At 42.5% G+C, this 11,904-nt stretch overlaps 1 protein-coding gene across 1 annotated transcript; it reads right to left on the reverse strand.

Moving 5' to 3' along the window:
• Window positions 1-6,044: 6,044 nt before the first annotated feature.
• On the reverse strand, window positions 6,045-8,589 carry LOC311110807 (protein phosphatase 1 regulatory subunit 3C-B-like). Its single transcript, XM_084153372.1, has 2 exons — window positions 8,398-8,589; window positions 6,045-7,981 (listed from the first exon to the last, which is right to left on the reverse strand). The coding sequence occupies exons 1-2, from the start codon at window positions 8,409-8,411 to the stop codon at window positions 7,048-7,050; spliced, it is 948 nt and encodes a 315-aa protein (XP_084009498.1). The 5' UTR covers window positions 8,412-8,589; the 3' UTR covers window positions 6,045-7,047.
• Between the last annotated feature and the right edge of the window lie 3,315 nt (window positions 8,590-11,904).

The raw sequence follows: 11,904 nt of genomic DNA on the forward strand, positions 1-11,904 counted from the left end.
TCAGTGGGATCGAGTGTTGGTTTCTTGAGAAGGGGAGCAACTCTCGCTCTCTTGAAGACGGAAGGGACATGGCCAGCGGTCAAGGATGAGTTGATCAGCGAGGTGAGGTAGGGGAGAAGGTCACCGGAGATGGTCTGGAGAAGAGAGGAGGGGATGGGATCAAGCGGGCAGGTTGTTGGGCGGCCTGCAGTCACAAGTCGCAGGATTTTATCTGGAGAGAGAGGGGAGAAAGAAGTCAAAGCATAGGGTAGGGCAGTGTGAGTAGGACCAGCAGTGTCATTAGACTTAACAAACGAGGATCGAATGTCGTCAACCTTCTTTTCAAAGTGGTTGACGAAGTCATCCACAGAGAGAGAGGAGGGGGGGGCGGGGGGGGGGAGGATTCAGGAGGGAGGAAAATGTGGCAAAGAGCTTCCTAGGGTTAGAGGCAGATGCTTGGAATTTAGAGTGGTAGAAAGTGGCCTTAGCAGCAGAAACAGATGAAGAAAATGTAGAGAGGAGGGAGTGAAAAGATGCCAGGTCGGCAGGGAGTTTAGTTTTCTTCCATTTCCGCTCCGCTGCCCGGAGCTCTGTTCTGTGAGCTCGCAATGAGTCATCAAGCCACGGAGCTGGAGGGGAGGACCGAGCCGGCCGGGAGGATAGGGGACACAGAGAGTCAAAGGATGCAGAAAGGGAGGAGAGGAGGGTTGAGGAGGCAGAATCAGGAGATTGGAGGGAGAAGGATTTAGCAGAGGGAAGAGATGATAGGATGGAAGAGGAGAGAGTAGTGGGAGAGAGAGAGCGAAGGTTGCGGCGGTGCATTACCATCTGTGTAGGGGCAGAGTGAGTAGTGTGGGAGGAGAGCGAGAGAGAAAAGGAAACAAAGTAGTGGTCGGAGACATGGAGGGGAGTTGCAGTGAGATTAGTAGAGGAGCAGCATCTAGTAAAGATGAGGTCAAGCGTATTGCCTGCCTTGTGAGTAGGGGGGGACGGTGAGAGGGTGAGGTCAAAAGAGGAGAGAAGTGGAAAGAAGGAGGCAGAGAGAAATGAGTCAAATGTGGACATAGGGAGGTTGAAATCCCCCAAAACTGTGAGGGGTGAGCCATCCTCAGGAAAGGAACTTATCAAGGCGTCAAGCTCATTGATGAACTCTCCAAGGGAACCTGGAGGGCGATAGATGACAAGGATATTAAGCTTAAATGGGCTAGTGACTGTGACAGCATGGAATTCAAATGAGGAGATAGACAGATGGGTTAGGGGAAAAATTGAGAATGTCCACTTGGGAGAGATGAGGATTCCTGTGCCACCACCCCTCTGACCAGATGCTCTCGGGGTATGCGAGAACACATGGTCAGACGAGGAGAGAGCAGTAGGAGTAGCAGTGTTTTCAGTGGTAATCCATGTTTCCGTCAGCGCCAGGAAGTCGAGGGACTGGAGATTAGCATAGGCTGGGATGAAGTCAGCTTTGTTGGCAGCAGAACGGCAGTTCCAGAGGCTGCCTGAGACCTGGAACTCCAGGTGTGGGGTGCGTGCAGGGACCACCAGGTTAGAGAGGCAGCAGCCACGCGGTGTGGGGCGTTTGTGTAGCCTGTGCAGAGAGGAGAGAACAGGGATAGGCAGAGGCATAGTTGACAGGCTGTAGCAAATGGCTACAATAATGCAGAGGAGATCGGAATGAAATGAACTAAACATCTGGGACAGTAGAGAGCAGGGCCTTCCTCACCAAAAACTTCTACTTCTAACAACTATAATTGTTTCACTGAACCACCCGAACAAAAACTCTACCAACTTCCACCTTTAGAAATCAGAATTGTTGTGAACCACAGCGGTTCAATGTTTAAAGGAATAGACTCAACCCACTTTATTCAGCTAGCTAACTATGACACCATAGCTAACTAGCATGCTAGCATCCAAAAACACACAGTTTAGCACCAACACTTGCATCCAAAAACACACAGTTTAGCGCCAACACTTGGTCACAACAAACCACCAATAGTGTGTTAACACACTAAGCAGATAATTCGTGTCCGTGTCTGTTGGCTAGCTAGCAATGGCCACTGTGTTGACCTTGTTTGAAGAACGGCTAGCTAGCTAGCTAGCTTCGTGCTACCCCCGGCACCGCCGAACAACAATGCCAACCCACAGTAACTAACCACAACAGCCCACGATGCCTAGCTATGACGCCATAGCTAACTAGCATGCTAGCATCCAATAACACACAGTTTAGCACCAATACTTGGTTACAACAAACCACCAAGAGTGTGTTAACACACTAAACAGATAATTCATGTCCGTGTCTAGTTTCTTTCGTAACGCAGCAAAAAATTAAGCGTTGGTTAGCTAGCACATTAACATTGGAAACAACTCTCCACCGTTGCACTAAACAGATAATTACCAATAAACGTTACCAGTAGCTACCCGCTAGCTAGCTAGCATACCAAGAGTGTGTTAACACACAAAACAGATCATTCATGTCCGTGTCAAGTTCCTTTCATAACGCAGCAAAAAAATTAAACGTTGGCTAGCTAGCTAGCACATTAGCCAGCACATTAACATTGGAAACCACTCTCCACCATTGCACTAAACAGATAATAACCAATAAACGTTACCAGTAGCTACCCGCTAGCTAGCTAGCCTCGTGCTTCGCCGGGCTCCGCCGTAACAATACTTAAACAATACGTAAACAATACTACCTACAATAATTGCCTACGGAAACCTACAATAACTACCTAAATAAACTACCTACCTACGATCTAAATACATGGTTTAAGCTTTACTCAACACCATATGAGAAGCCAAGCTTACCTCCTGCTAGAGAAAAACACAACCTCTCCCGACGAAGTCCATACCTATAAAGTCTCATGATCTGTCACATGATCTCAGTGTATATATATATACCTGTTCTGAAAGGCCCCAGAGTCTGCAACACCACTAAGCAAGCGGAACCACCAAGCAAGCGGCACCATGAAGACCAAGGAGCTCTCCAAACAGGTCAGGGACAAAGTTGTGGAGAAGTACAGATCAGGGTTGGGTTATAAAAAAATATCTGAAACTTTGAACATCCCACGGAGCACCATTTTAAATCCATTATTAAAAAATGGAAAGAATATGGCACCACAACAAACCTGCCAAGAGAGGGCCGCCCACCAAAACCCATGGACCAGGCAAGGTGGGCATTAATCAGAGAGACAACAAAGAGACCAAAGATAACCCTGAAGGAGCTGCAAAGCTCCACAGCGGAGATCGGAGTATCTGTCCATAGGACCACTTTATGCCGTACCCTCCACAGTGCTGGGCTTTATAGAAGAGTGGCCATAAAAAATGCCATTGCTTAATGAAAAAAATAAGCAAACACGTTTGGTGTTCGCCAAAAGGCATGTGGGAGACTCCCCAAACATATGGAAGAAGGTACTCTGGTCAGATGAGACTAAAATTTAGCTTTTTGGCCTTCAAGGAAAACGCTATGTCTGGCACAAACCCAACACCTCTCATCACCCCGAGAACACCATCCCCACAGTGAAGCATGGTGGTGGCAGCATCATGCTGTGGGGATGTTTTTCATCGGCAGGGACTGGGAAACTGGTCAGAATTTAAGGAATGATGGATGGCGCTAAATACAGGGAAATTCTTGAGGGAAACCTGTTTCAGTCTTCCAGAGATTTGAGACTGGCACGGAGGTTCACCTTCCAGCAGGACAATGACCCTAAGCATACTGCTAAAGCAACACTTGAGTGGTTTAAGGGGAAACATTTCAATGTCTTGGAATGGCCTAGTCAAAGCCCAGACCTCAATCCAATTGAGAATCTGTGGTATGACTTAAAGATTGCTGTACACCAGCGGAACCCATCCAACTTGAAGGAGCTGGAGCAGTTTTGCCTTGAAGAATGGGCAAAAATCTCAGTAGCTAGATGTGCCAAGCTTATAGAGACATACCCCAAGAGACTTGCAGCTGTAATTGCTGCAAAAGGTGGCTCTACAAAGTATTGACTTTGGGGTGGGTGAATAGTTATGCACGCTCAAGATTATTATTTTTTTGTCTTATTTCTTGTTTGTTTCACACACAAAAATATTTTGCATCTTCAAAGTGATAGACATGTTGTGTAAATCAAATACATACATCAGATACAAACCCCCCCAAAATCAATTTTAATTCCAGGTCGACAACGTGTCTGGATATAATTCCTTGCCTATTATTGTCAGAAGTGAGTTCTCTGTTCAACTCAATTATTTTTTTGAGAATTTATTAAACAAAATAGTATTTTGGTTCCACCAGAATTTCAGAGAAAATAATTAATCTCTTCTTTTCAACCTCCCACCCCTTATTATGAACCACCACAATGCCATTTTCATGTCTGGATGATGTCAAAACACACCATAAATGCCAACATCCACACCTGGTCTAGGTACATTATGTAGGTGTGATCCATTTGTAAACCTCTTCATCGGTAGGATGTTTATGTTAAAGAGCTGCCTTCAGCCAAGCATATCACCTTCATAATGGCGTCAGTGAATGTTGAAAGTACTTTGCAAGTAACACAATATTCAGGGTTAGTTTCAGAGCACTAAAATAGAGTTTTATTATATATGTTTCTATTGTATATGCAATTGAATGGTGTGTGTGGGCTCATGTGCCTTGTGAGATTATCATTAACTAACCTGTATCATAGATAACACTGAGTAAAGCATGCAAAGGCTCCTTGATTCACAGTATGATGAAACAAATTATGGCCAACTGTATAGCTGGAACAGTGCAAAAATACAATTGACAAATTAAACTAGCTGCATTAAATATTGCCTGAAAACTGTTTTTATCAATAAAACGACTGTCTCCTGCACCCACAGGACAACAAACCTTCACCAGTTGAAAATGTAGGTTGTATTTGTATAGGTTGTGGACCTCTGTTCAAAACACACAACTATTTGTTTTCATGCACCTAGTCCCGGGGAAAGATGACCTTAAAAGGGTCTGTTTTTATGAGCATATTATACTACAGATGTAGGATCATAATCTGAACCAGTTAGCTACAGCAGGAAAATTATCTTGCAGCAACAGGAAATGTGGATTCAAGTCTGAAATTTCAAAGAGGAAATTACAGACTTCAGAAGCCTTTTTAAACCTCAAATACACTACAAGTTTAAAATGCCCTGTATTGCACGAAAGTTCTACTGCAACAGGGTGATCAAATTAAGATCCTACATCTGTACATGGGAGGTGTCCATTGCTTTTGCGTTCTTATTGCATGATTTCTATCATGTTAACCTGAAGTAGTCGTCAGTGCTCCGTTAATATTTCACTTTGACCGACTGGCACGTGAGGTTTACTGGCTGTTTCAAGGCAAGTCTGATATGATATACAGTAGTGAATGCTTCTAGCGTTTTTTCAGTAATGCCTCTTGCATGAAGATATTTTATTGTCATCATCCATAATGCAGAGACTGTTGTTTATCAGGAGGTTTCAGGATATTGGTATCATTCAGGGGCTGGTGAGAGGTCTTATCCTGGGGGCTCTTCCTGTTTGAGGCAAAGGAGTTATGTGTCCTGCTGGGTATGATTCTGAACAGATTACAGGAAACTGACTGGAGTCAGAGAACACATTCATTTACATTCCACTGACAGAATAATGCCTGGGCATATCACTACCTCTGAAAGAAGAGAAGGATGAGAATATAACTCGGTTCACCTTCTCCCCTGTAAATGTATGAAGTTATTTATGTAATAACCAATGGCACACTGCAACTTGAAGGCTCCACTATCGTATGAACTAGCTATGTAATATCCAGCTGTATGTATCCACACAGCTCTAACACCAAGGTGTCGCAAAACTGAAGTTTCCTTTCAGCACTCCTCTGGCATGAGCGATCAACAGCCAACTATTTGTCATGTTGCTGACCAAAGTGTAAAATGGAGTCTGTAGTAGGGGGATGACTTCAACCCTCTCCAATGTCTCACAGTCAAAGCCAGCTGTTTACAATGCGTCAGTGACACGAAGAGAGCTTTGCCATTATTAGGCCTACATTGAGGCATACCCCTCAAGAGGTGATGAAAAAGTGACTAGGGATCATGAATGTTTTGCACAATATAACATTTTATTTCTAGAAGGATCACATACACTTTAAGCACACATACAAGAGCACAATGACTGACCTTTCTTCACAGTAAGAAAATAAAAGTGTACATACATACTTCAGCCACACCACTGCTCAACACTCGCACCAGAATTGCACTTATAGAAATTAGAAGAACAATCACTATTAATAGAGCCCAGTTAAACTTAGAATAGGTCCACCACAAGGCACAGTTCTGTCCTACTGACATAACAACAGTATCATGGCACTTATTGGGAAAGAAAAACACACCAGCATACTCCTATATGAGACAACAGGCCATGATCATTCAGTTTCCTGATTGTATCTTATCAATACAACTTCACATTGCATCAAATACAATAATAAGCATTTGAAATGAGATACACGAGACAGCAATGAGTCTTGACTAAAAAAAACTATTTTGAAGGTGCATTTTATCATTTGTTTTATTTACTGAGAAATTCATATTTAACTTTGATTTTTTCAAAGATAGATGGTAACACTCTAACCCTTCAATATGAAGGACATCCCATTGGTCCAATCCCACCACATACTGTATGTATGGAAATCAGAAAGTTCATCTCAATCAGTGCATTTGCTTACGGTAAGTTCCAACAATGAAAATGGGCTCATACAAGGTTACAGATTGTCAAACTTAAATTTCAATGGACTTTTGTTTTATAACAGGCAGGATATTGAGAAGGCACTAAACTACTTTACACAAGAATCACATGTAAAATAAAATAAAAATCTATTGCCTCCGTCTCTCTGATCATATTCAGAAAGTATCTATCTCTATGGTAGTAGTAGAATCTAACCATGGTCCATATTTCCATACAGTTTGTCTTTCTTGATGTGCTTCATTGCATTCAAAGCAGATTCGGACATTTTAAGATAAGTTATGTCACTACTACTGCTATCCCTCTGCTCCTAGTCCATCCCTGTTATACTTCTTCACGGTAGCTGAAAGTCTTCCCTAATTTCACCAGTAGTTGGCACCATTCTCAATTTGTCCCCAGCTTTGCAACCCACGAAAGAGTCCACTTGATGAGCGGGGACTTCCAAACTGGTCACACCCCATCTCCAGTAGTTTACTGGAGTTCTTGTGCTCTGCTGGTTTCTTAAGCTCAACATTCCAACCAATTGGTTTGAGAATGTAGTTTTTCCCATCATTATTGTCCCAGAAAACCTGGTCTTTGCTCTTGAAGCATATGCAGAATTCGACTCTGTTAGAAGGGGGTACGTAACTGGGCAGTTTGAAGATGAAGGCAAATGTGTCTGTTACCTGGCAACTGTAGACGTTGTTCATAAAGGTGCAGTCAACGTCTGTGTAGGTTTTCCATGAGTCAACGGTCACCCGGACCTGGACAGATTTCTGAAAGCCAAGGTTTCTGACTTTCACGGTGCCTGTGAGTGACTTCTCCTGCAGTGTGCAGTTTTCCAGGCACACAGAGTTCTTCAACAGCCGGTTCCGGAAGGCCAGATAGTCTGAAGCGGGTTGGGGGAAGTCCAGCACCAGGCTTTGCATGGTTCTGATCTTCAGCTCCACGGTGGTATTCTCCAGGTCTATGAGGTCAAATTGAAAGTTGGACAGCGCGGGCTCCTCATCAAACTTTGAAAAGACGTGGATGGCTGTGAGGGACATGCCTTTGGAGTCGGCGAAGACCACTCTCTTCTTGCCCTTTGGGGTCTTCATGGTGGTCTTCCAGGCCAGACTGGGGGCCTCCAGGGCCCTCTGGGAGCTGATGCAGGGCCGGAGGGGCTTGTAGTGGTTTGCCCGGTTCCTGGCCCTCAAGTCCTCATAGGAACTGAGGAAGCTCCGGAGAGGTGGCGAGTGTGTGATGTACATCCGCATATTGATGTCTGCAGGCATAACAGGAACCGGCATTGCTGATGAATTTAATACGTGGAGGACCCTGAGGAAAGGGGAACAAACAGAAAGCGTTTAAAGTCCTTAAATATTTTTTTCAGGTCTTTTGAGGTCCTCTTACCGAATGTGTTCATCTAAATGTGTTCATTATGCACTTTACTTCACTATATTATAATTTACATGTCAATGTCTACTACTAAATGTATGTTTTTTTAGTCTTGTGACATTACATGGCAGTCAACATTTTTGGAAAACATCTACTTCCCCAGACAAGCATAGATTTTTGTTCAGCTCACATGATCGTGCTATTCCTATAATCTAAATGAAAACCAAAAACGTTGAAATGATCAATACAATATATTATTCTGCTTACAAATGTAGAACCCATCCAAATGAGTTATTGCCTTAAACTGCAAACATCTACTGTAAGGTTACATTAAAAAACAAAACAATAATCCTTACCTGGTGACACTCATTTGAAAAATAAAGAGAGAGGTTCCAATACAAAGATGATTGAACAAGATATGCTTTAAAATGTGCTGTAATAACTAGTTTTGTTCAAATATCTTGTAATGAATTCATAACTTGCAGTCAGTAGTGTTGAGCAGGCACGCCCACCTTGCTCTCTCTGCAGTTCAGTCTCCCAATGCATGAGAGCCAGTGATTTCAACTGCCACATCGAGCCAATTTGCATATTTTGCTCACATAGTTTCTCAAACAACCAATGAAAGATCTGAGGAGTTTAGTGTTAACCAATCAGAGCAAATATGTCTTGGACTCTAGCCAATCCACATTGGGTTTTGAGTATGGAGGTCCAGTTTGGATACATCAAACTGACACACTTTCTATTTGAGCATCATTGTAGACCTCTGCTGGTATTGATGTGCTACAGCCAATTCATTATTTCTGGTTTATGTTCTCATTTCCTTAAAAAGGAAAAAATATGAATGCGTGACAGAAGTGAGGAATGTATTTTAATGGAAAAAACATATACATTTAGCAAATCTCAGTTTAATGATTTTATCTCCCCCTAGAGATAAAATCAAGGGCATTTTGAAAGGTCATATGGGGATTTTTTTTAATCAATTGTTTACAAGAGTGCTATTTTAAAGTGTATTTATTGGCTCAATTGGTTTTGGGCCATGGTCATAAGTTAATTATTATACATCCTCTAAGACCAAATTAATCCATTTGAATCTCTTTGATATAAGATCTAAAGCCACTTTCTAACAGTAAACAGATAATATTATGGTTGCGCCGGTCGCCAAACCTACCTCAAATTATAGAAATCGGATTAAAACGAGGCTACAGTGTCCATAAAGCAGTGTTGCCATGTACGCAGTGTTCCTGCAAATTTCACAGGTGAAAATGTATTGGTTGCGGGTTTTGAGGCTACTTTTATGTTGCACTGCGGCCGCCATTGGCATTTCTCTTTTTTTTTTTTTTGGATCGATTTCACTGTGACCTGCTGCTGCTGACTATCATGCAGTGTGGCAGGCTGTTGCTGAGTGAGCGAGTGAGTGGTGGGGAGGGCCTAAGGGGTGGGTGTGTCTGTATGTTGCGAAAGCACTGCAGCATGCAGCTCAGTTCACTATTGGCTGAGTCACGTGAGTGAGAGAAGCCAGAGCAGCACTCCGCAAGTCCAGTGTAAATAGGCTTTTTAGATCGTCATTATGGAAACACCTATTTTCTTCCAAACCTTTTTCCATAAAACATATTAACACGCTAGAACTGATGCGCATCAAGAAATAAAGGCGACAAAGCACTGGAAAACGACTTTGGGCGCATTAGATACATTTGCTTGGACGTGGTTTAAACTCCATTCTAATGTCTACTTTGCTTATGGAAAACGGTATCAAGCAAAGTGTTTTACGCATGCTCAGTTCTTGGGTCTCGGGCCTGCGCAAATTGACATTTGACATTCTGTTATGAAACTGACATTAAATGTGGATAATGATACATTTGCATCTGTTGGCCATCAAGTAGTAATGTATACTGTATGCCATTGTAGGCTACTGTAGGCTACCTTTTGATACATTAAATATGTTTAAATGACGATATCACTGGAGTCATTGTAAATCCATTCGTGCCACTTGTGTAGCCTACCTGGAGCTGGCAAACGGATTTAATAAAAAGCCTGTAACTTCAGTTTGTTGTTGTAGCCTTGTGTTATTATGCAATTATTAATGGCCATGTTGAATTTATTAAATTGGCAGTTATCAAAGCTCTATCGCAATTGCCAATCAGTTGTTAGAATGCATTAGATTGACGATAACAGTCAGTCAGATTAGGCTACAGGTTGACAACCATATTCAGTTCATATACATATTATTAATATTAGATTATGTGATTTAAATTATGACCCCATCCTCAGTAGCCCCTTCCAGCAGGCTGTACCCCTGAGTGGCGCAGTGGTCTAAGGCACTGCATCGCAGTGCTAACTGTGCCACTAGAGATCCTGGTTCAAATCCAGGCTCTGTCGCAGCCGGGAGACTCATGGGCGGCGCACAATTGGCCCAGCGTCGTCCAGGGTAGGGGAGGGAATGGCCGGCAGGGATGTAGCTCAGTTGATAGAGCATGGCGTTTGCAACGCCAGGGTTGTGGGTTCGATTCCCACGGGGGGCCAGTAAAAAAAAGAAGAAAAAAAAAAAAGAATATGTATTCACTAACTGTAAGTCGCTCTGGATAAGAGCATCTGCTAAATGACTAAAATGTAAATGTAATTGGGAAGAGAAGCACTTCTTACCTCGAAATCACCTCGCTATTCATGTTGAATAAATTCATCTTGTCAATTTGAACTAAGCAAGCTGCTAAATCTTGGCTACATCTTGCAGACTATCTGAAATGAGATGTAGGCCTATCAGGGGCTATAGGCTCCCTGCATCTAGCTAAGCAAACCATGGCACATAATAATGGCACAATTGCCTAACATTAGTTTTTTTTTTTGTTCGTCCAAGTGTTTCTAGATCAGAGATTTCGAGAACCTATCTCGCCGGCCGGCCGAATGACCCTATCTGGCTGGCCAACTGGTCCTAATTTATATATTATTTTAATTGCAGGACACTGTAAAGTCCATTATTCATCTGAAGAGTATGAATTAGGCTATTTGAGAAGGTTTGACTCCTAAGCAACCTGAATACGAAGGTTTGAATCCTAGACAACCTGTACTTCAAACATACCATTCAAAAGTTTGGGGTCACTTAGAAATGTCCTTGTTTTCGAAAGAAAAGCCATTTTTTTGTCCATTAAAATAACATCAAATTGATCAGAAATACAGTGTAGACATTGTTAATGTTGGAAATGGCTATTGTAGCTGGAAATGGCTGATTTTTTTTTAATGGAATATCTACATAGGCGTACAGAGGCCCATTATCAGCAACCATCAGTCCTGTGTTCCAATGGCATGTTGTGTTTGCAAATCCAAGTTTATCATTTTAAAAGACTAGTTGATCATTAGAAAACCCTTTTGCAATTATGTTAGCACAGCTGAAAACTGTTGTGCTGATTAAAGAAGCAATAAAACTGGCCTTCTTGAGACTAGTTGAGTATCTGGAGCATCAGTAATTGTGGGTTCGATTACAGGATCAAAATGGCCAGAAACAAATAACTTTCTTCTGAAACTCATCAGTCTATTCTTGTTCTGAGAAATGAAGGCTATTCCATGAGAAAATTGCTAAGAAACTGAAGATCTCGTACAAAGCTGTGTACTACTCCCTTCACAGAACAGCACAATCTTTTAAACAGTAGTGTAGCTACTGTAGTAGGTCAACGGATGTGCACTGGAAAACCTTGGTAGAGCATGGGTGGAGTAGGCATTGTGGTGCTCATGTGTGAGGACAGACGCTGGGAGACGAGAAGCAAGTACAGGGAGTGAACATTTAATATATACAGGCATGAAACAAAACACGGACAGCGTCTAGACAGGGGAAACATAACGACATTAATGCTGACACGGGGATCACAACTGAG

The sequence above is a fragment of the Coregonus lavaretus genome (assembly GCF_964263955.1).
Source record: "Coregonus lavaretus genome assembly, chromosome: 36".
NCBI classification, from domain to species: domain Eukaryota; kingdom Metazoa; phylum Chordata; class Actinopteri; order Salmoniformes; family Salmonidae; genus Coregonus; species Coregonus lavaretus.